We start from the raw sequence: 25622 nt of genomic DNA on the forward strand, positions 1-25622 counted from the left end.
CTGCCACATACATTCGGTCTCACTATGATTATCATCATGCAGAGACTGTGACTCTATGGAAATGGCTTATTCTCTCTAAGCCTCAGTCTCTTTATCTGTAAAATGGAATTATTATTTGTATCACAGGATTATTATGAAGATTAAATAAAAACATGCAACAACAAGGTCCTACTGTATAGCACAGTAAACTATATTCAATATCCTGTGATAAACTATAACGAAAAAGAATATGAAAAAGAATACATGTATGTATAACAGAATATATGTATAACTGAGTCACTTTGCTGTACAGCAGAAATTAACACAACACTGTAAATCAACTATACTTCAATAAAATTAAAAAACAAAACAAAACATGCAATTGCCATAGCACCTGGCACAGAGAAGCGCTCAGCACATCTACTTCCTGGTTGCCACCCTTACCTGCGCTCCTCTCATTTTCTATGAATGGGATGTAAAAAAATATGCGCCACCCCCCCAATTTCCTTTCTTTGTCTCTATTTCTTTTTTCCCCTCAGCTTTGAGATTATTAACAAATAATAGTGTGTAAATTTAAGGTGTATAACATGGTAATTTGATATATAGTGAAACGATTACCATAATAAGGTTGGTTAACATACCTGCATTATCTGTACGTATTTCTACCAACAATATGCTATACCCTTTTCACTGTACCTCTGCTAACATTGGGAATTGTAACCTTTAAAAACCTCTGCTATTCTGAGAATGGAGAAGTGTTATAACTGTCAGTGTTTTAATTTGAGATCTCTGAATACTACAGTGGTTGAATATTTGTCATAAATTCACTGAGCTTTCCTCACTTACCAGTTATTTACTGAAAGCCTGCTCTGTACCAGGTTCTGTTCTAGGTGCTAGAGATATACCAGAGGACAAAACAGATGCAAACTCCTGCCCGCACAGAGCGTTCATTCTAGTGGACTAATTCTATAGACTCAGTCTGTCCATGTTCTTTGCCTCTTTGTTTACTGAAGTCCGGGGATTTTTTTTTTTTTTTTTTTTCTTTTAAAGGTCTGAGCCTACCATCTTCTAAAACAAAAACTCTTCTGTTTTTCTGTACTACTAACTCCCAATACTTCACTTCTGGTCACCAAACGTCTGGGTGTCTTTCCCATGCCAAGCAATTCTGCAACACCAAGTGGGTGTCCCACAGTGTAACTCAATTCTGCCACTATCAATTGGAGTGGCTCACAGAATTAAAAAAAAAAAAAGTTTACTCACTAGATTACTGGTTTATTATAAAAGGATCAACCCTGCAACAGCCAAATGGAAGAGACACACAGGGCAAGGTATATGGGAAGGGGAGGAGAGCTTCCATACCCTCTCCTGCAGTCCATTCTCCCAGCACCTCCTGGAGTTTACCAACCCAAGCTCTCTGAACCATGTACTTCAAGGATTTTTATGAAGGCTTAATTACGTAGGGATGATTGACTATACCATTGGTCTCTGGTAACTGATTCAACCTCTACCCCGTCTCCTCTCCCCTCCCGGGAGGTCAGGGGTTGGGGCTGAAAGTTCCAGCCCTCTAATCACATGGTTGGATTCCCTAGCAACCAGCCCCCATCCAGTGGTTATCTAGGGGCTTTTAATAAATCATCGCATTAATGTAAACTCAGGTGTGGTTGAAAGGGGCTTGTTATGAATAACAAAAGATACCCATTTCACCTTTATTATTTTCTGAAGCTATTTCAGGAACTGGGAACGAAAACAAAACATAACAAAAGATGACCCTATAGTTCTTATTCTTTAGGATTACAAGGGTTTTAGAAGACAGAAACCCAAGACCAAATATATATCACAGTATCACACATCTAATACACCTGTTGCTAATCTTGCTCCCGCCCTCAACCAGCAATTGGCTATCTGACTCCTGATTTTGGTAATCAAATTTTTTTTTTCACTTTTATTTTTTTTTAAAGGCCGCTGCACGCAGCATGTGGGATCCTAGTTCCCCGACCAGGGATCAAACCCACGCTGCCTGCACTGGCGGCGCAGTCTTAACCACTGGCCCCCCAGGTAAACCCCCAGTAATCAAAATTTTCAAACACATAAAATTTAAATGTTTACACTGTTAAAAGCTGACCACTTTTCCCCTTATGATACTATCCTCTTTTAAGTCTAAAAGACCACACTCCTTCCTGAGGTTTGACGAATATTTTGAATTTTCTTCCATTATAAAATTATTTCCCCCAAGTTGCAAAAACTGCTAATCAACTGCCCCAAATCACTGACTGACTAAACCCTCTTTTGCTGATTTGTGATACTCCCCCTCCAACCGCCCCATTCTATACTAGAATCTTATATATAATGTAGTCTATTTTGGAACTCTTTTTTTTGGCCACGCCGTGTGGCTTGTGGGATCTTAGTTCCCTGACCAGGGATTGAACATGGGCCCTGGGCAGTGAAATCATGGAGTCCTAACCACTGGACTGGCAGGGAATTCCCTAGAACTTCTTTTATTCTAATGATCTGTCTATTCTTGTCCTGGCATGTTTTAAATTATGTACATCAATTCTATTTATTCATTTTCTTTAAGTTACAAAAGCTAGTATTTGCATTTTATAAAAATTTCAAATATAAATAGCTAAAAAGCTAAAGCTCTTCCTTTAAACTGTCTCATGCTAAGTTTCGTAATAGGTAGGCAATATTAAGAGTTTGCTATAAATTTTCTCAGACTTAAAAAAATGCAATATATATATGATAGTATCTTGCTTTTTTCATTCAAAACAACTCTGCCAAGGGACTGTAATTACATAACCATTTTCCTATGGAAGAACACTTAGGTTGCTTAAAATCCTTCCCTATTAGACACAATGCTGCAAATAACATTTTGGTACACAGAAATCGATTGTTTTGGCTCCTCTTTGTCCCTTGCATTTCCATATGAATTTTAGGATCAGCTTGTCAATTTCTGCAAAAAAAAAAGGCTGCTGGGGTTTGAGAGTGATTACAGTGAATCTGTATATAAACTTGGGGGTGCACTGCCACCTTAAAAATATTAAGTCTTCCAACCCAGAAACATGAAATATCTTTCCATTTATTTAGGTCTTTCAACAATGTTCTATAGTTTTCAGTCTTGCATTCCTTTTGCCAAGTTTGTTCCTAAGTATTTTATTCTTTTTGATGTTACTGTAAATGGAATCATTTTCTTATTGTAGGATTGTTCATTGCTGGTGTACAGAAATACAATTGATTTTTATATACTTATCTTGTATCCTACAACTTTGATGAACGAATTTATTGATTCTAATAATTTTTTGGTGTGAATTTGTTAGGATTTTCTATATACAAGGTCATGTGATCTGTGAAAAGAGAGAGTTTCCTTCTTACTTTCCAATTTCCTTTTCTTCCTTTTTGTTGCCTAATTTCCCTGGTTAAAACCTTAAAATTCTGAATGGTTGATGCTAGTATAAAAAAATTATTTTTGCATATTGACCTTGTATCCTGCAACCTTGCTAAATTTACTTAGTATGTTCTTGTAGTTTTGTAGATTCCTTGGATCCTTGGAATTTTATACGTAAACAATCAAGTTATTTGTGACTACAGACAATTCCCTCCTTTTCGATTTTCATGTCTTTTATTTCTTTCATTTGCCTTTAATGCACTAGTTAGAATGTACAGTAAAATGCTGAATAGAAGTGGAGAGTGGACATCTTTGTTTTGTTCCAGGTCTTATGGATAAAGCATTCAATATTTAACAATTAAGCATGTTGCTAGCTGTAGCTTTTTCCATAACATACTCTTTTTAAAAAAAAAAGATTTATTTTTATTTATTTATTTACCTGTCTATCTGTCTATCTTGGCTGTGCTGGGTCTTAGCTGCGACATGCATGCAGGATCTAGTTCCTTGACCAGGGATTGAACCTGGGCCCCCTGCATTGGGAGCGTGGAGTCTTACCCACTGGGCCACCAGGGAAGTCCCTAGATACTCTTTATCTGGTTGAGGAAGTTTCCTTCTTTTTCAAATTTGTAGAGTTATGGCTTTTCTCCTTTATCCTTTATATGAATTACAATGATTGATTTTTCAGTGTTAAGCCAACTTCATATTCCTGAGGTAAACTGAAACTTGGTCATTAAGGCATTATCCCTTTTTATAGATTGCTAGATTTGAACTGCTAAAATTTCTTGAGGATTTTTGTGTCTATGTTCATGAATGATACCAATTTGTAATTTTCGTTTTTGTAATGTCTTTGTTAGATTTTGGTATCAGGTTATGATGGCCTCATAAAATGAACTAGGAAATGAATATTCCTTGTTTATTTTCTGAAAGAATATTTGTGTTAGGTTTTTCTTAAATGTGTGACATGATTCACCAGTGAAGCCACCTGGGCCTGGAGTTTTCCGTGTGAAAATGTTTTTGATAACACATTTAATTTCTGTAACATAGAACTATTCATATTTTCTATTTCATCTTATGTCAATCTGGTAAGTTGTATTTTTTCAAGGAATTTGTCCATTTCATCAATTATTGAATTTGTCATAAGTTATTCATAATACTCTCTTGGTATCATTTTAATATCCATAGGCTCTCTTTCCATCTTGATATTGGGATTTTGTTTTCTCTTATTTTTCTCCAGTCTGGCTAGGAGATGATCAAATTTGTTGTTTCCAAAAAAACCAACTTTTGGTTTTATTTTTTTCTACCAGCTGTCTTACCCCCAGCCCCCATCCTATTTGCTCTTATTTTTATTATTTCATTTTTCTACTTGCTTTTGGTTTACCTTGCTCTTCTTTTTCTACCTTCTTAGGGTAGAATCTTAGATCACTGATTCTAAACCTTTTCTCTTTTAATGTATGCATTTGAAGCTATAAATTTCCCTCTAAGCACTGCTTTAGATGCATCTTGCATATTTTGAAATTATATTTTCATTATCATTTAGTTCAACATCTCTAATTTCCCTTGTGATTTCTGCTTTGATACCTAAAATATCTTGCTGTTACTGCTTTAAATTTTAATTCCACTGTGGTCAGAGATTATACCCTGTAAGATTCCAACTTTTTGAAATTTATTGAAATTTGTTTTACGGCCCACTATCTTAGTGAATGTAGCATGTGCACTTAAAAAGAATGTGTATTTCATAATCACATTTATGATTGTTATGTCTTCCTGATAAAATGATCCCCTTATCATTATGAAATGTCCCCTCTTATTTCCAGTAGTGTTCTTTGCCTTGTAGTCTACTTTATCTGATATTACCATAGCCACTCTTTTTTATGTTTAATGCAGATTGCATGTATATTGTTTTCCACTCTTTCACTTTCAACCTATCTGTGTCTTTATATTTAAAGTGCATTTTTGGGGACTTCCCTGGCAGTACAGTGGTTAAGACTCCACACTTCCACTGCTGGGGGTGAGGGTTCGCCCCCTGGTCGGGGAACTAAGATCCTGCATGCCCCACAGTGTGGCCAAGAATTTTTTTTTGTAGATAGCATGTGGTTGGGCTTTGCTTCTTTACTTATTCTGACAATCTTTGCCATTTAATTGGAGTGTTTAGTCTCTTTTCATTTGATGTACTTACTTATTCTGACAATCTCGGACATTTAATTGGAGTGTTTAGTCTCTTTTCATTAGATGTACTTATTGATATGGTTGGATCTGGGTCTATCATTTTACTATCTGTCCCAACACTTTTGCCCTGTTTTCTCTTTTCTGCCTTCTTTTAAGTAGTATTTTTAGATTAAGTAAATGTTTTCAGAATTCCATTTTAGTATATATATATTTAATTTATATATTCCAATTCCAGTTTAGCTATATATCTCTCTGCATTAAAAAAATGGTTACTCTAGAATTATATGTCCTTAAATTTTCAGTCTATTTAGAGTTAATATTGTACCACTTCATGTAACAACATTCCAACCTCTGTGTAAGTTATATTTTATGTAAGACAATGTTATAGTTTTGTTCTGTTTTTTAAAAATGTTATTATTTATTTATTTAGGCTGCGCTGGGTCTTTTAGTTGTGGCATGTGGACTTCTTACTTGTGGCAGGCAAACTCTTAGTTGCGGCATGCCAACTCTTAGTTGCAGCATGCATGCGGGACCTAGTTCCCCGACCAGGGATCAAACTCGGGCCCTCCAGACTGGGAGCATGGAGTCTTACCCAATGGACCATCAGGGAACTCCCTATGATTTTGTTTTAAACAGTCATATCTATTTTAATAAAGTTAAGACAAAAAATGGTTTTTATTTATCATATATGGTGCCTTTTATTACTTTTCTAAGAGTTGAGTTTCCACCTGGCATTATTTTTCTTCAGCCTGAAAAACTTCCTCTTTCACACAGTACAGGAAGCTATGACTCCTTTTACTTTTTGTTATCTGAAAATGTCTTAATTTCATCTTCATCTTGAAGGATCTTTTTGCTGAATAAAGAATTTCAGTTGACAGAGCTTTCCTTTTAGTAACTTAGAGAAGACATTCCACTGTCTTTTGGCTTCTGTAATTTCTGATGAGTAGTAAACAATCATTCATACCCCTGCATGTAATGTGTTTTTTTCTCATAGTTTTCAAGATTTTGTTTATTTTTTTTTTTTTTTTTTTTTTTGCTATACGTGGGCCTCTCACTGCTGTGGCTTCTCCCGTTGCGGAGCCCAGGCTCCAGACGCGCAGGCTCGGCGGCCATGGCTCACGGGCCCAGCCGCTCCGCGGCATGTGGGATCTTCCCGGACCGGGGCACGAACCCGTGTCCCCTGCATCGGCAGGCGGACTCTCAACCACTGCGCCACCAGGGAAGCCCAAGATTTTGTTTATTTTTATCTTCAGTAATTTGATTATGATGTGCTTGGGTGGTTTTCTGTGTATCTACCCTGCTTGGAGTTCACTAAGATTCTATTCTTTCTTTCTTTTCTTTTTCTTTCTTTGTTTTCTTTCTTTCTTTTTCTTTCTCTCTCTCTCTCTCTCTCTTTCCTTCCTTCCTTCCTTTCTTCTTTCTTTCTCTCTCTCTCTCTTTCTTTTCTTTCCTGCCTTCCTTCCTTCCTTTCTTTCTTTATGTTGGGCTTTGAGTTCACCAAGATTTTTTAAAAATCTATCTATCTATCTATCTATCTATTTACTTATTTATAGCTGCATTAGGTCTTTGTTGCTCTGTGAGGGCTTTCTCTAGTTGCAGCGAGTGGGGCAACTCTTCGTTGTGGTGCATGGGCTTCTCACTGTGGTGACTTCTCTTGTAGCAGAGCACAGGCTCTAGAGCGCAGGCTCAGTAGTTGTGGCACATGGGCTTAGTTGCTCTGCAGCACGTGGGATCTTCCTGGACCAGGGCTCGAACCCATGTCCCCTGCATTGGCAGGCGGATTCCTAACCACTGCACCACCAGGGAAGCCCTCACTAAGATTCTTGAATATGTAAATTATGTTTTTCACAAGCTTGAGAAATTCTTGGCCATTACCTTTTCAAATATATTTTTTGCCCATTCTCCCACTCCACTCCTTCTGGGACTCCCAATTACACGTGTGTTAGACCTTCTGATACTGTTTCATGGATCAATGAGGTTCTTTTTTAAAAATCTTTTTTTCCGGACTTCCCTGGTGGTGCAGTGGTTAAGAATCCGCCTGCCAATGCAGGGGACACGGGTTCTATCCCTGATCCGGCAAGATCCCACATACCATGGAGCAACTAAGCCCGTGCACCACAACTACTGAGCCTGCACTCTAGAGCCCACACGCCACAGCTACTGAAGCCTGTGTGCCTAGAGCCCATGCTCCGCAACAAGAGAAGCCACCGCAATGAAAAGCCTGCACACCGCAACAAAGAGTAGCCCCCACTCACCGAAACTAGAGAAAGCCCACGCACAGCAATGAAGACCCAATGCAGCCAAAAAATAAAGTAATTAAAAAAAAAGATTAAAAATAATAATAATAATAAAAAAGTTTAAAAAAAATCTTTTTTTCCTTTTTGTCTTAAGAATAGACACTTCCTAGTAATTTACTTTCAGGTTCACCAAATCTTCCTACTGTCATTTCCAATCTGCTGTTAAGCCTATCCAGTGAATTTTCTATTTCAGATATTGTATTTTTCAGTTCCAGATTTTCCATTGGTTCTTTTTAATTATCAATAGTTTCTAACTCTCTGCTGAGATTTCCTATCCCATCATGAGCGTATCTTCCTTTATCTATAAACACAATTATAATTGCTTAAAATCCTTTCTGCTAGTTCCCACAACTGGGTTGCTTCAAGGCTGGTCTCCAGATTGTCTTTTCACTTTTCACTGTTTCTTTGTATGATTAGTAATTTTGGGTTGTATGCTGGACCTTATGAATAACATGCTGTAGTAACCCTGGACTGTATCATGCTTCTCAGAAGAGTGATTTCTTTTTTTTTTTTTTTTTTACACCTTCAGAGAATGTTTCACTAGAGAATTTCAAAGCACTCCCCAGCGCCTCACTTTCTGTAACTGGACAAACACAACACAATTATGAAACGGGATGGCAACAAATCTCAAGTGGGCTGAACCAAAGGTGGAAACTCAGGATTATTAGTGCTTCTAAGACCCACAATTTATCCTCATTGGAAAACACGCCCTATGCAACGTGAAAAGTAAAAAGAAAGTTTCCTATAACACATGATTTTAAACCAGGCAGTCTCAGTGGTTAAAGATAAATTCGTTAATATCTATCTTAGCATTTAATATACTCAAAAATGTGAATTATTTAATAAACAAGCTAAAACATGCTCACTGTTTTTGGATTTGAAAATGTGTTCGATCTGTATCAGGAGACAAACCATCCTGCCTTATCAGGCCTGCGTGTGGCAGAGTGAGCCCTGCCCCCTCACCACTCCACCCCGCCCCACAAAGAAGAGTCCAACCACAGCACAGCCAATATAATGATTAGACGTATCAAATGTAAACATTATTTTCCCTTTAAAGTATTCTTTAAATTTGGCCAAACTCAGTATTTAATACGAAAACCCGGCCTCACAGCAGTGATGCCTGTGGGACTATTTCTGGCATTCTCTTGCCTTATCAGATCACCCATAACAAAGACAGTCTAGAAGGAGGCCCCTTCCCTCTTTCAATTCAAAAGTTAGAACTGAAGTAAAGGCAGAGCAAAAGGAAACACACAAACACATCCTCAAACACACCCACACAAACTGGGGCAACTTTCACATCTGACATGACTGAATTTCATTCCAAGCAGGTTTTAATGATAGCTTTGCTATTTAAAAAATTCAAGTAAAATGCTCAAGTAAGGGTGTTTCAATGCAAGAGGAAAACAGCGGCTACTATCTTAAAATTTTACTCCAAAATGGAATCAAGACCGACTCTGGCTGGTGGAGACCAGGTGGCAGGGACAGGCAGGTCCCATCCTCCCAAACCTGCACTGCTGAGAATCACAAGCTCCAGGCACTGCTAAGGGTATTTGATCTCTACCATAAACTTAAGGTGTAATGATTTTCCCTTTTCCTCTGAGAGATCAGTTGGAGAGGACATGATGCAGGAGTAACAGTTTTACGTTCTGGGTGAGAAAGTGATATGCCGCACAGATTTGCTTAAAAATTTTGATTCTGGGGCTTCCCTGGTGGCACAGTGGTTGAGCGTCTGCTTGCCAATGCAGGGGACACGGGTTCGCGCCCCGGTCCGGGATGATCCCGCATGCCGCGGAGCGGCGGGGCCGCTGAGCCTGAGTCATGGCCGCAGAGCACAAACGGGAGAGGCCACGGCAGTGAGAGGCCCGCATACCGCAAAAAAAAAAAAAAAAAAAAAAAAAAAATTGATTCTGGCAAGCTTCAGGTAAAAATCATTTTTAAAGGGTCAATTTTTCAGTTACATATAACCAATACATCTTATTTACATATACATGACCCAATTTTCATTCAGCTTTCTTCATATGAAGTCTACATTTTAACTGGTATGTAACCGTTATACACTGTCTTTATAGAAAGACTAAATATCCTCTTATTCACAAGCAGTTCTGATGATATCAGTTTGTCTCCACAATGAGAACCGAATATAGTTAAAACCTCAATGAATAACAAAGATGAAGACCTAGTCTTAAATCTGTGGAGGGCCGCATCAGCTCTTCAAGGAGTCAGCAGCTGCATCTAAACACAAAGCAAGGATAACTGAAGACATGGATGACTGCTTAACGCTGCTACAGACATGAAATTCTTAAACTGGATTCATATTTTCTTTTCAAAAAACACTGATCTTTCTAGTGATGTTTAAGTTTAAAAAGTTATCTTAGTTCTTTAACCCTCAAAGAACTGCTATATTTAGGCTGCTAACCAAAAAAATAATCAAGAGCATGTACCTTTGTCCATAGTCTCCAAGGGTTAAAGGGCAGGAACTGTCTATAACCTGGTATATAACGCACCCTATTCCACTTTTTTCTTAAAAGAAGCCTTTCCTTTGGTTTCTTGCAGTTTTTCACTGAGCCTGTCCTTTGTCTCCTCCAGCTTCTCTGTGAGGAGCTCCTTTGTCTCCTCCATCCTGTCTTGCAGATACTCCTTCCCAGGAGGTGGCGTCGACACGTAGCTGCGGCTGCGCATACTTCACAGTGAAGGAGGTCCCCCCAGGGTCACAGTGTACCGCGAAGGCATTGCAATCTTCAACAGGGCATATGCTGTTAGTGCATGTCCACTCTGGGAATTTTTCAGAATGTTTACCATGCTGTCTGGTAACCCAGTAAGTTCTAGAAAAGGAATGACATTCACTCCTTTTATGGCTGCATAATAAAACATTCCAAACCAAACACCGGAAGTTATTAGATGCACTGGAATCAAAACTTTCCCATATTATCTAAATGTTTTTTTTTAATAATAAATTTATTTATTTTTATTTATTTTATTTTTGGTTGTGTTGGGTCTTTGTTGCTGTGCACGGGCTTTCTCTAGTTGCAGCGAGAGGGAGCTACTCTTTGTTGCGGTGTGCGGGCTTCTCATTGTGGTGGCTTCTCTTTGTTGAGGAGCACGGGCTCTAGGCGCACAGGCTTCATTGTTGTGGCACGTGGGCTCAGTAGTTATGGCTCGCGGGCTCTAGAGCGCAGGCTCAGTAGTTGTGGCGCACGGGCTTAGTTGCTCCGCGGCATGTGGGATCTTCCCGAACCAGGGCTTGAACCTGTGTCCCCTGCATTGGCAGGCAAATTCTTAACCACTGCGCCACCAGGGAAGCCCTAAATGTTTTCTTAAATCGTTGGTAAGGACTAACTGATCTGTCTTGTAAAGGATCAGGTTCTTCCTTTTTTTGGAGAGAGTTCTGGGGATGCAGCACTGGATGACAGAACCCTCTTGGATAAGATATCCTGCTCCCACTGTTTATGGTGAAGGACCCCTGGTTGGGGTGTATGAGCAATGAATGGCTTCCTTTCCTTTGCAGCACACTGGGCAGCGGGTAAGTACAGCCATCGTTTCCGAGGGCCCGGTACCCAAACCACTCTGGATTCCGACGTATATAAAAGTAATGGTGCCTTTATGTTTTGACAGTGTCCCCAAAGACCAGCTTTATCTGGTTCCATGCATGTCCTACATGCCAGTCGGAATACTGTCTTTGGTACATTTCATTGTATTTTGAAGAACGGAGATTGATGGATTTCAGCTTCTACAGAGACTCAGGACCTGAGGCCGCCGCCGCTCCCCGCTGTGCGGCCGCTCCGAGCCCCCCCACCGTCCCTCCAGAGTGAGGGGCCGACCGTGGGTCAGGGTGCTGGAAGCCGCGGGCTCAGGCGACCCAGCTTCCGGCCCACCCACCCACCCGACACACCAGCCCCACCAGAAACCCGCTCGCACCTGCTCTTGCCGGTGCCCTCAGTACGGCCTGATTGCTTCTTAAAGCAACAATTAGTATGGCTGAACTCAAGATCTGGGCACAGTTCATAAACAGCATTTGGGGCTCCCCTTCTGTACTCCTTTCCAGGATTTCCCCCTCATTTTCTGGTGCTATGGTAGCTTCCAAATATATCACCTGGTTATTCAAGCTAGTGACCACACTAAGACTGGGGTTTTTTTGTTTTTGTTTTCAATAAATTTATTTATTTTAGTTTGCATTGGGTCTTCGTTGCTTCGCGTGGGCTTTCTGTAGTTGCGGTGAGCGGGGGCTACTCTTTTGTTGCGGTGCGCGGGTTACTCTTTGTTGCGGTGTGCAGGCTTCTCACTGCGGTGGCTTCTCTTGTTGTGGAGCATGGGCTCTAGGTGTGTGGGCTTCAGTAGGTGTGGCTCGCAGGCTCTAGAGCGCAGGCTCAGTAGTAGTGGCGCACAGGCTTCGTTGCTCTGCGGCATGTGGGATCTTCCCAGAACAGGGCTCGAACCCATGTCCCTTGCATTGGCAGGCGGATTCTTAACCACTGCACCACCAGGAAGTCCCTAGACTGTGATTCTTTTTAAATCGAGTTTTAGCCCTTGCACTTCCACATCAACCGGGGCTTGCCCTCAGGTAAAAAAAACATGCAAAAACAGTTTATTTATCCAAGCAACACTCTATACTTCTAAGTGTCAACTCCCTTCCAGTGTCTGCCTGCTTTGGTCACTCTCCTGTGCCTTCAGGTCATTGCTTCTTATATTTATCTTATAAACCAGAGTGTACAGTTATTATTTGTTGAAAGGTTAGTATGAGGGAAACTATTCTGCCATTACTGGAAGTAAACGCAATCACTCTTTAAATTTTATCATTAAGAACAGAGTTATGAATTTAACTCGTCCAGTTTTAATCACATTCTGTAGTTTTAATTTGCAATGTTTTTATTTTCTAAGTATCTGATAATAATATTTTTATTATTCCTTAATCAAGTAGTTATTTAAAAGAGTGCTTTAAATTTCCAAGTAATTAAGTTTTTTTTGTTCTTAATATGAATTTTTAGTTTTATTGTATTATGGTCAGAAAATGTGGCCTGTACAATTTCCCTTTCTTTGAATTTTATTAATAATTTTTGGTTGCTGAATATTTGATAATTTTGTCTGAGAAGAAGATTATATATTAATTAACTCTATCTTATTAAAAGAGTTTGCGTGTGGGCTTCCCTGGTGGCGCAGTGGTTGAGAGTCCGCCTGCCGATGCAGGGGACACGGGTTTGTGCCCCGGTCTGGGAAGATCCCACATGCCGCGGAGCGGCTGGGCCCATGAGCCATGGCCGCTGAGCCTGTGCGTCTGGAGCCTGTGCTCCGCAACGGGAGAGGCCACAACAGTGAGAGGCCCGCGTACACGAAAAAAAAAAAAAAAAAAAGAGTTTGTGTGTTGATAGAGTTTTAAAAAAGCATTTAAAGTACCTGTGGTTTTCAAAAAATTTTTTTGGTGCCATGGAAGCTTTTGTTCAAAAGAAATACTTAATTCGTTTACAAATAAAACAGATCATAAAACAGAACAGCGCTGGTTCTACTTGGGAGGTGGAGGTGTGGAGTGGTGGGAAGCTAGAGCCCAGCCCACTAGATTCTTTTTTCCTTTTGGCTACCTGTGGAGATTCTTTAAAGATGGAAGAGGAGTGGTTCAGGAGTGGTAATGTGAAGGACTCAACGTGCTGCTGCTGGCTTTGAAGATGTGGACTATGAGCCAAGGAATGCAGTTTCTCTAAAAACTGGGAATGGCTCTCAGCTTTTAGCCAACAAGAAAACAGGGACCTCGGTCTTACAACCATAAGGAACTGAATTCTGCCAACAGCTCAAAGGAGCAGAAAACGGATTCTCTAGTCTCCAGAAAGGAACACAGCCTGCTGACACCTTGATTTTAGTCACGAAACCGTTACCAGACTTCTAACCTACAGAACTATAAGATAATAAATCTATGTTGTTTTAAGCCACTAAGTTTGAGGCAATTATTACGACAGAAACAGAAAGCTAATACATAGGTAAGGATCATTTTTCATATTTAAACTACACCCCTATCTTGGCCTATCTCCATTCCTGCCAAGTTTACAGTGCTTATCATTATTATAGAATACATAGGTCCATATACATAAATTAACATAAAAACACTGAGTATTTTTAAATTGCTAATGTGTTAATGACTTCAGATACTATGCATAATGCCATCTCTGTCAGTATTCCTAGAAACTGTTATACTTTGATTTGCAGGAAGGAAATGAATTTTGTAAAAGTTGTTCTTCTTGGTATTGTTTTTGAATCAGGTATCTACCTTGTTGTTTTAAAAATAGATGATAAATTCCAGAGCCACTGGATAATCTGTTTTTAAACCTTCCAAGGATAGGAAAACCATGTCCCTGAAATAGATCAAGAGCTCACCTTCATTTATCAAATACCTAGCTTTCACAGAGATACTCACTTATTCAAATCAATTTCGTAAGTTTGCATATGAGGTTTATCTCCAGTCTTGTCTGGGTCCCATCGATAGATGGCAAATTTCTTGATTCGGGGAGCTGTAGCTGCAGCTGTCTGGGCTCCACGGCAGGCCTGAAATTTAAAAAGTTCATAAGAAGGAAAAAAAAATCATTAAAAATGCAAGATAAATCCTTCTATTTAGTTGCCACTATAAATTGCAATACTGGATACAAACCCACACATTACTGACACAGTCTTCTTGGGATAGGCAGTCATCCAATATCCAACACACAATACTAAGTACCTGTGATATGCCAGACATGGTGCTGGGGGCTGGTGAAATGGTGCTTAACAAAACAGACATAGCCTTTGCCCTTATAGAATCTACTTTGTAATGAGCAAGAAGAGAAATGAAATATTCACAATAAAGAGAGGGGAGAATGCAGCAGACTTGCACTAGTTTAAGTGGTCGGGGAAGGCTCTATAAATGATATTTAAGCTGAGGCTTGATGTATAGGGATGAAGGGGAAGGAGAACAGGGTGTTATAAACCTAGGAACAACACATGTAGAGGCCCGGGTGGGGGAGAGCACAGGCACCTGTGAGGACCGAGAGAAGTCCACTGTAAAGCAGGGTGACTTGACAAGGGATGGAAGAGTGGCAGACTCAAGGAAGTTAAGAAAGACTTGTAAGTTTTGATTTTATCCTAAGAGCAATAGGAAGCTAATAAAAATTTATCAGGTGGGTGACACAATCATTTTTATTTTTGAGAAGAACATCACTGGCTTACAAAAGAAGAATTGTCACATGACATCTGGGGAAACCAGTTAGAAAGCCACTGCAGTTGTCAAAATGAGATGCTGGTGTTTTTAGATTAGGTGTCTTAGTCTGGGCCATTGTAAAAAAAAATACCAAAGACTGGGTGGCTTAAACAACAATCATTTACTTCTCACAGTTCTGGAGGCTGGGAAGCCCAAGATCAAGGTGTCAGCAGATTTGATGTCTAGTGAGGACCTTCTTGGTTTGCAGAGAGCTACATTCCTGCCTATCTTCACATGTTGGAAAGAGATCTCATGTCTTTTCCTCTTTTTATAAAGGCATTAATCCCATCATACAGGCCCTACCCTCATGGCCTAATTTAACCCTAATTCCCTCTCAAAGGCCCCATTTTCAAATACCACCACAGTGGGGATTAGGGCTTCCACATATGAATTTTGGAGGAACACAAACATTCCGTCCATAGCGTTATGGCAGGAAACAAGATAAAGAATATTGTATCTTAAAATAAATTTAGGGAACTAACAAACAGCTGAGACCTGCTCTCTCTGATGATTCTGTTCCATCTCCTGGGCACTTACAGTCTCTGCCAGTGGGTTTCACACAGCGAGCCAAGGAATCCCAGAGTGCCACCCAAGGGCTGCTGGGATAGGATAAGGTTAAGAGGGTGGTCACTCCTTCAACCAGAACAGCCTCCCCACAAAAACATATTTGCAAAAAGGGTGCTGTTGCTCAAAAAAAAGTTTTATATTTAAGTTTATACTCATTTAAAAAACCACTATTTATTACTGCCTGGCACCGAATTAAATGCTTTATATTAATTACTCCACTGAATCTTCATTTTAAAGACGAGAAAAATGAGGCTCAGAGATCAAGTGATGGGCCCATGATTACAGAGCTGGTGAGTGGAGCCAGGATTGGGACCCAGGTCTGTCTGTCTGTCTCCAGAACCCATGTTCCTAAACACTGTACTATTCATTTGTGAATATTCTCAGGCCTCTTCTTGGTGCTGTTTTCTTCTCTTTACGTCTTAACTCCTTAAGGGCAGGTGTATTAGTTAGGGTTCTCCAGAGAAACAGAACCAATGGTGTGTACATATATATACACATATATGAAAAGAGATTTATTATAAGGAATTGGCTCACGTGATTACAGGGGATAACAAGTCTCAAGATCTGCAGTTGGCAAGCTGGAGAGCTAATGGTATAGTTCTAGTCCGAAGGCCAGCAGGCTCAAGACCCAGGAAGAGTCGTTATTTCAAGTCCAAAGGCAAGAAAAAAAATCAATGTCTTAGTTTGAAAGCAGTCAGGCAGGAGGAACTTCCTCTTATTCAAAGGAGGGTCGGCCTTTTCTTCTACTGAGGCCTTCAGTTGATTGGATAAGGCTCATCCATGTTAGGGAGGGTAATGTGCATTACTCAGTCTAACAATTTTTTAAATTTAATTAAAAAATTTTAATACAATTTTATTTTTTTACTTTATTTTCTGGCTGCGCTGTGTGGCTTGTGGGATCTTAGTTCCCCGACTAGGGATTGAATGCCGGTCCTTGGCAGTGAAAGCGCGGAGTCCTAACCACATACTGTATACAGTAAGTCCCCTACATAAGAACCTTCAAGTTGCGAACTTTCAAAGGTGCGAACGTGCATCTGGTTCCAGCAAGGAACCATCTCCCACCTCCTCCCGTCAGTAATTCTTCTTGCCTGTTCACTCGATGCCAGCCCCTGTATGCCAGCTGTTATACTGTACTACTGTACTTTTAAGGTACTGTACTGTAAGATTAAAAATGTCTTCATCTTTTGTGTCTGTTTTTTATGTATTATTTGTGTGAAAAGTATTACAAACCTATTACAGTACAGTACTATATAGCCGATTGTGTTAGTTGGGTACCTAGGCTAACTTTGTTGGACTTACGAACAAACCGGACTTATGAACACACTCTCAGAACGGAACTTGTTTATATGTAGGGGAAACTGTAATGCTGAGCTGTCCCCATCCCATAGTCCTTGAAGCCCTTTTGCATTTAGGCAGATGAAACAAGGTCTCAACAAGTCCTGCTGAGCTTCTACTACGGTGATGAGGGATCCTGCCAGTCCAAAGAGCACTTATAAGTTGAAGATTGAAATATTCAGATGGTATTCCAGGCTAGCTAATTCTCTCTCTTCTTTTTTTTTTTTTTTGCGGTACGCAGGCCTCTCACTGTTGTGGCCTCTCCCGTCGCGGAGCACAGGGTCCGGACGCGCAGGCTCAGCGGCATGGCTCACGGGCCTAGCCGCTCCCCGGCATATGGGATCTTCCCGGACCGGGGCACGAACCCGTGTCCCCTGCATCGGCAGGCAGACTCTCAACCACTGTGCCACCAGGGAAGCCCCAGCTAATCCTCTTACACACTGTTAAAGAAAGTAAAAACTCTTAAGGTTAACTGAGTAATTACAAGAAATGCAATGGAGTTTATTACTTGCTGGCAAAAACTGCCCCAAATTAAATGAAGCTGAAAATATCAGCTCTCAGTATAAAAGAAGAAAATGTATGAAGAAAATGAAAGTGAAGGTGAGGATGAAAGCTGTATTTTATCTTATCACCAAGCTGGCTAAGATCATTAATAAAAGGAGTCATTTCTACAAATGAACACTTTTCACTAGGGACTCCACTGTGAAATGACAGGAACGTTTGGCTAATGCCACCTTGTGGTGTTTAAGAGGAAGTGGAGGAAGTGAAAAGATTCCTGAAGATATTATTATTATTATTTTCTGGTTGCGCCGCATGGCTTTCGGGATCTTAGTTGCCCGGAACCTGCAACCTCGGCAGTGAAAGCGCGGAGTCCTAACCACTGGACCACCAGGGAATTCCCTCTTGAAGATGTTAGCTCCAGCGGCCTTTTGCTTACTTAACACACCCTTTTTGGTTTTTGTTAGATTTAATGAGGTATATTCATTACAATAAAATACACTAATTTTAAGTGTATAATTTGATGAGTTTTGATAAAGTTGTATAACTTCTACCACAATTATGACAGAGTATTTCCATTCAGAAAGTTCTCTAGTGTTCCTTTGCAGTCAGCACCCTCTCCCTACCCCTGGCAACTGATTGGCTTTCTATCACTACAAATTTGCCTCTTATAGAATTTCATATACATGCCATGAGATAATACAACTTGTGTCTAGCTTCTTTCGCTCAACATGATGCTCTGAGATTCATTCATGTTGTTGCATATATCCACAGATTGTTAGTTTTTTTTTCGGTATGCGGGCCTCTCACTGCTGTGGCCTCTCCCGTTGCGGAGCACAGGCTCTGGACGCGCAGGCTCAGCGGCCATGGCTCACGGGCCCAGCCGCTCCATGGCATGTGGGATCTTCCTGGACTGGGGCACGAACCCGTGTCCCCTCCATCGGCAGGCAGACTCCCAACCACTGCGCCACCAGGGAAGCCCCTAGATTGTTAGTTTTTTAAATTACACTTTTCATTTGGAAATAGCTGTAGAATCACATGCATTTATAATAATACTGAGATCCCGTGTACTCTTCACTCAATTTCCCCCAGTGGTAACACTATACAAAACTACAGCACAGTATCATAACCAGAATATTACCACTGATATAGTCCAGGTACAGGACATTATTTCCACCCCCACAAAGATCCGCTCTTTTACAGCCACAGCCATGCCCCTCAGGCCTCCCATTCCTACTCCTTCACCCCTAGCAATCACTAATCTGTTACATTTCTGTAATTTTGTCATTTTAAGAATGTTATATAATGTAATCATCTCATATGTAATTTTGGGAGACTGGCTTTTTTTCCATTCAGCATAACTCTCTAGAGACTCAGCCAAGTTGTGTGCCTCAACAGTCATTTCTTTTTATTACCAAGTAGTGTTCCATGGTCTGATGCACCTCAGTTTGTTAAGCCATTCACCCACTGAAGGATATGCAGGTTGTTTCCAGGTTTGGGGCTATTATGAATAAAGTTTAATGAACGTTTGTGGACAAGTTTCTGTGTGAACATAAGTCTCCATTTCTCTAGGATAAATGCCCAGGAGTGTAATTGCTGGGTTGTATGGTAGTTATATGTTTAACTTTTTAAGAAACTGCTAAACTGTTTCCCAGAGTGGGAGACTGCTATGCCTGAGACAGGTAGTAGGGAGAAAGGGATAAAATGACTTTAAAAAATATACAGGGGGGTTTCCCTGGTGGCGCAGTGATTGAGTCCGCCTGTCGATGCAGGGGACACGGGTTCGTGCCCCGGTCCAGGAGGATCCCACATGCCGCGGAGTGGCTGGGCCCGTGAGCCATGGCCGCTGAGCCTGCGCGTCCGGAGCCTGTGCTCCGCAACGGGAGAGGCCACAACAGTGAGAGGCCCTCGTAGTGCAAAAAAAAATAAAAATAAAAAAATAAAAATAAAATAAAAAAATAATAATACAGGGACTTCCCTGGTGGCGCAGTGGTTAAGAATCTGCCTGCCAATGCTGGGGACACAGGTTCGAGCCCTGGTCTGGGACAATCCCACATGCCGCAGAACAACTAAGCCCGTGAGCCACAACTACTGAGCCCGTGCTCTAGAGCCTGCAAGCCACAACTACTGAGCCCACGAGCCACAACAAGCCCGTGCGCCTAGAGCCCGTGCTCTGCAACAAGAGAAGCCACCGCAATGAGAAGCCCTGAGAAGTCCGCACACCGCTACAAAGAGTAGCCCCCGCTTGCCACAACTAGAGGAAGCCTGCGTTCAGCAACGAAGACCCAATGCAGCCAAAAAAAAAAAAAAATTAAAACAAACAAAAAAACCACACAACAGAGTATCTGAAGGCGATAAAGCCCAACATAAGTTTTGGGGTACCCCAAAGTGTCACTAATTTTTTTCCAAAACAACTAATTTAAATTCATTTTGAGTTTTTTATACAACGTATTTTATACAACATTTGGTGGGGTAAGGGGGGGCTAACAGGAACGAAGAGAGAAGATACTGAAATCAAAATGGCCAGGGCAGGTTGTGGTTCTAAAAGTGATGGAACTTTGTTCATCTTGAGGGCTGAACTAAGAGTTAATCCACAGGATTATGGGAGCTGTGATTAAAAAAACATTCCCCAAACAAAGAAATCTAAAAATTTGTTCTGTAGGTTCATGTAGTAGAAGTAATAACGACAGCTTTCATCGCTCAGCCCTTACCACGTGCCAGATGTCGTACTAAATTATGTCTAATCTTTACAACATCTCTACGAGGAAAGTTTTTTATTCTTAATTAAAAAATGAGAATAAGGTCATATAACAAAAGAGCCAGGATTCAGACATAGGTCATCTGACTCCAAAGTCCAACCTTTTAGCTGCTATATAGTGGTGAAAATGCACATCCCAAACAGAACAGCACAAAAAGATAATTCCTCTCCCCCAAAAGATCCATAGAGCAAAAGTTTTTACTCTACTTATACAATCAGCAAGATTTTAGGCGGTAGTTGGTCCAGATATAGTCATTCACTTATTTGTTCAACTACTATGCTCCAGGGACTGTTCTGGGCTTTGGGGGAATCAAGGACCAAACAGACATACATCCCAGTCCTGTGCAGCTTACACAGTGATTGGAGGAGATGCACACAAATAAAACCTATAGTTTGGCAGGTGGTGATAAATGCCATGATGGGGGTGGAGGGAGGGATAGAAGGGGAATAGGGATCCTGGAGACAACTCTAAATGGGGTGGCCGGGGAAGACTTCACTGAAAAGCTGACACTTGAGCAAAGACCCGAAGGAGGTGAGTAAGCAAGCCACACATAAATCTAGGGGAAGAGCGCAGAAGGCAGAGGGAGCACGGAGCACAAAGATCTTCAGGTGGGAATGTGTTTGAGGAGAAACGAGGCGCCGGTGGTAGCTGAGAATGGCTTGAGTGAGAGGGACAGGAACAGGAGCGGAAATCAGGACGTTGATGGGAGAACCGGACCACGCAGGCCTTGGAAGGACTTTTGCTTCTACCCCGAGTAATATGGGAAACTACTGGAAGGTTTTGAGCAGAGGAGTGACAAAGACAAGTTTTGAAAGGATCATGTTGCCTCCTGTTTTGAGAACCAACTGTAGAGGTGCAAAGATGAAAGCAAGAAAAGCAGGAAGTAACTGCGATAATCAGCTGAGATGATGATGGCTTGAACAAGGCTGGTGGCTGTGGAAATGGTGAAAAGCGGTTAGTTTTTAAATACACTTTAAGAAGGAACTGACAGATTTGCTTACAGATTGGGAGTGAGGCAAAGAGCAAGGATGACTCCAAAGTGTTTGGCCCAAGCCACGTGAAGGATGAAGTTGCCATCAACTGCGATGGGAGGGAAAGTTGGTGTGTGTGGCAGGAGTTTGGTTTTAGGCAAGCAAAGTTTAGTAAATATCCATGAGGAGATTTTGAGAATATAGTTGGGTGGCCATCTGAATCTGAAGATTTGGGGTGAAGTCTGGGCTGGAGACATAAATTTAGGAGGTATCTAAAGCCCAAAGGAGTGTCTACAAAGATGAGGCCTAAGGACTGAGCCACAGCATTTAGAGTTTGGGGCAAAAAAGGAGAAATCAGCAAAGGGAGACAGAAAGAACTGCCAATGTGCAAGGGGGAAAACCTGAAGCCTGGGATGTCCTGGGAGTCAGGCCAAAAAAAGTGTTTTGAGGAGGGAGTGAACAATATGCTTCAGAGAGCAAAGTACCATGAGAACTGAGGACTGACGTTGGATTTAACAAAGCCAAGGTCACTGGTGACCCTGACCCAGGTACTTTCCGTGAAGTGCTAAGCGTGAAAAGTCTGACTGGAATAGGTTCATGGGAAGATGTGGGGAGATGAACTGTGGTCAGCGAGTTCAGACACGTCTTGAGACATTTTTCTATAAAGATGAGTGGAGAACTGGGGTGGTGGCTGGATCCGTTTTTTTTTTTTTTTTTTTTTTTTAAGACAGAAGAAATTACACCATGCTTGTGTGCTGCTGCTGCCGATCCAGCAGAGAAGGAAAACCTGATAAGGCAGGGGAGAGGGGAGACTTTCTGGAGAGCTATCTTTGCCTCTTTTTTTTTTTCCCATACGAATCTTGCGGGGTTTTAGTTCCCTAACCAGGGATTGAACCCATGACCCCTGCAATGGAAGCGTGGAGTCTTAACTGCTGGACTGTCAGGGAATTCTCATGGAGAGCTATCTTTTTTTTAAATAAATAAATTTATTTATTTATTTATTTATTTATTTATTTAATTTTTCATTTTTGGCTGTGTTGGGTCTTCGTTGCTGCGTGTGGGCTTTCTCCAGTTGCAGTGAGCTGGGGCTACTCTTTATTGCAGGGCACGGACTTCTCACTGTCGTGGCTTCTCTTGCTGCAGAGCATGGGCTCTAGGCGTGCAGGCTTCAGTAGTTGTGGCACGTGGGCTCAGCAGTTGTGGTGCACGGGCTTAGCTGCTCCACGGCATATGGGATCTTCCCGGGCCAGGGCTCGAACCCACGTCCCTTGCATTGGCAGGAGCTTCTTAACCACCGAGCTGCCAGGGAAGCCCTGGAGAGGTATCTTTGAATAAGCAGTGGGACAGACAGCACGAGGGAAGGGCAGCCCCTGGAGTGCTGCCGACTGTCCCACAGCAACAGGCAGAAAAGGAGGATATACAGGAGGAAGTGGGGAGGTGGGCAAAAATTTGAGGTTTTTTTTTTGTAGCCTGTCCAGAAATTTATACCACAAACCCATGACCAAGGTGGCGGTGTGGTGGTGGTGGGGGGTCCTTCAAAAGCATTTCTACCTCAATCTACAAAACTAGTGAGTATTCAAGGCTTAGCGCACCTTTGTAGGAAATCTTGGATAAGATGAAACCCACAGTTTATAATTTATGGGAAGAAGCAAGATCATCAACAACTGGACTGAAACCGGACGGAGGATGAGAAGGGTGAATTCTGGATCATGCTGAAGGCAGCTTGTTATGTCCCTAGGAAAGCTTCCTTAAGGAGCAGGCTTGGAGCTAGATGTCTGAGTGGCATGGGTCCACATGCAAGCTCTACCACTTAGTAGCTGGATGTTCTCTGGCAAATTACTTAACCTTTCTGATTTTATTTCCTCTTTTGTAAGAAGGTTGGGAGTGTTAAAATCTACCTCATAGGATTAACTAGAGGGCCAAGTTTCTAGCATGGCTCAGAAAATAAGTTCTGCTTTTCAGTATTGGCAACCGTATCAGTTCTTGTATTATTCTGACTGGCAGATAGGTATCCTAAGCCCTGCCAGTGCGAGGAGCAATGATACACACAACTGAAAGTAGCTGGTAATTGCCTTCAAGGAATACAGAGTCTAGACGAAGAAATGAGGTAACAACACAAAGAACAGTTCATACGTTACAGTTAAATACTTACCGGCAGAACTGTGGTTCAGCGGTGCAAACTAAATAAAAGGAATTCAGAAGAAAATCCTACTGTGTCCTAGACTCCTAGGAACCTGACTGTACCCAGAGCTAACACACCACGCTCATTACTTTTTAGGTGGCTTTTGTGGGTCTGAATGCATATTCCTACAAGGGGGTGCATGTGTGTGGGAATCTTCTATTTTCTCTGCCCTCAGGAGGCCCTACAATGGCCTCACTTGGAATTACAACACTGACCTATGAAACCAGCCTTTTCTATAATTCATGCTTGGAAGAGGGACCTGAGCTTTAGAACTCACTCTCATTGGTGCGGCTCTCACAACTAAATTGCTTGCTCAGCAGCTATAAAAGGAACTGGTAAAAATGTCATTATCAATCACCAATTTAATGTTCAGAGGGCACCAGCTTGAGACTCTGGTAGGCAGTGCTCTTTCTCATCCCTCCTTCTCAGAAAGCCTGTAAAATGACTTGTCTAAGTTCACGTATAGCATATTGGAAAGATTTAGCATTAGAAGATGGGCCATATGCACTGCGCTGTGCAGCCAGAGCAGTTACTTAAGATGAGACGTATTCTCATGGGAGTGCAAGAAGAGGAGAGGACCGAATATTTCTTGTACACCTACCACGTGCCCAGATCTGTGCTAGGAGTTTTTCACACATTATGTTCAAAACACTGAGTTTAGGTTCTGGATCAACTGGTTCTTGGCTGTGATATTTTTTTTTTTTTTTTTTTTTTTTCTTTTTGCGGTATGCGGGCCTCTCACTGCTGTGGCCTCTCCCGTTGCGGAGCACAGGCTCCGGACGCGCAGGCCCAGCGACCATGGCTCACGGGCCCAGCCGCTCCGCGGCACATGGGATCCTCCCAGACCGGGGCATGAACCCGTATCCCCTGCATCGGCAGGCGGACTCTCAACCACTGCGCCACCAGGGAGGCCCATTGGCTGTGATATTTTTGAGCAAGTAAAAAAAAAAAAAAAACCTTTCTGGGGCCTCAGTTTTCAAATCTCTAAACAGGAGGTTAGAATTCCTGCTCACCCACCTTACAGGGTTTTTTCAGGAGCCCAGAGGAGGAAAAAAGATTTGAAAGGGATTTGTAATACCTCAGTCCCTGATATACACAGATTGCAATGGCAATTTCCCTTCCCCTTCTACCTGTTCCCATTTAGAATGTAGATCAGAAGTGTGCAGTTTCCTGACAATACAAGCGGCGTGGAGAAAACGTATCAATGCACCCGGAATAATATAAATAAGAGCAGCGCCAAGCTCTGTACCTGTGATCCAAGCCCAAACTCTGGCGGTATTATGATACGAGAGGATGACGCTGCTTTAAGGACCCCAGATCCTCAGGGGGCTGAGTGGATTTTCCTCCGTTTCTCCCTTCCCCTCTTTACTGAGCCCTCAACCTTGCACCCCGGAGGAGCGCCTCGCCTCCCAGTCCCATCCTTCACGCTTCGGCGGTTCTGTGTTTCTCAGAGGGGATGGTTTGGTGGCAGAAAAAGGGCTCGGCGTTCAAATGTCTGGACTGGAATTCTGCTTCCAAGTCAGTCGTCACTCGCTCGCCATGTGACCTTGGGCAATTCAAGTCCCCTCTCTGAACTTCTTTTTTATTCCTATGTCTAAAAAAATCCTCTCCGCCCAGACCAACTCACAGGCTGCAGAGAGGTTTAGAACGATAACCAGCAGGGATGCTCCCGTCCAAAATCAGAGCCCTGAGCAAGCGGGAGCTGGTATCCTCCTCCCTGAGGCCTGGCCCTGTGCTCCCCTCAATCTCCTCCGCCGCCCCCTCAACGGCAAGCCATCTCCGTGACTTTCATCCCTGCCCTTCCCACCCCAGAGCCGAAACTCACCTGCAGGCAGGCCCTGCCAAGGGTTGTGGCCGGGAACCGGCGCCTCAAGGAGACTGCGACCACCGCCGCCATCTTGGATCCTGACGTCGAGCCCCACCCCTTAACCCCGATGTCACTCTCCGCCGGCGTCCCGCCGAGCACCGCGGCACCGAGCCAGGATCCACCGAGGACCCGCTAGCCGCGCAGGAGCCACCGAGTGGGAGGCGGCTTCCGGTTTTCCGAGGGGGAGGAGGGAAGGAGGAGAAAGCCAACAAGAGCGTGCAGTTGCGGTAGACTCAGCGCATGCCCACTTGGCTTCCCGCGTTGGAAGGTGACCTTCCTCAGGAAGGGGGCGGAGTCTGAGAGGGAGGGCAGTAGAAAGGGGTGGGACAAAGAGCATGATGAGGCGGAGCCATCTGATCCAAGTCTTACCCCGATTTTTTTTTTTTTTTTTTTTTTTTTTTCGGTA

At 42.2% G+C, this 25622-nt stretch overlaps 1 protein-coding gene and 1 pseudogene across 2 annotated transcripts in view; both read right to left on the bottom strand.

The window, feature by feature from the left end:
• Window positions 1–25402, bottom strand: part of SDHB (succinate dehydrogenase complex iron sulfur subunit B) — a 36569-nt gene extending 11167 nt beyond the window's left edge. Inside the window, exons 1-2 of the mRNA XM_082616122.1 lie at window positions 25175–25402; window positions 14222–14349 (exon numbers count right to left, since the gene is read on the bottom strand). Coding sequence (XP_082472248.1) covers window positions 14222–14349; window positions 25175–25246 — 200 coding nt within the window. The 5' untranslated portion in view covers window positions 25247–25402. The remainder of the gene's footprint in view (window positions 1–14221; window positions 14350–25174) is intronic.
• LOC309800585 (protein FAM210A-like) lies at window positions 9738–11510 on the bottom strand (annotated as a pseudogene). Its single transcript has 2 exons — window positions 11126–11510; window positions 9738–10753 (listed from the first exon to the last, which is right to left on the bottom strand). The product of its transcript is annotated as a protein FAM210A-like (transcript).
• Window positions 25403–25622: the final 220 nt, after the last annotated feature.

Source organism: Mesoplodon mirus (genome assembly GCF_964341445.2).
Source record: "Mesoplodon mirus genome assembly, chromosome: 3".
In the NCBI taxonomy this organism is placed as follows: Eukaryota; Metazoa; Chordata; class Mammalia; order Artiodactyla; family Ziphiidae; genus Mesoplodon; species Mesoplodon mirus.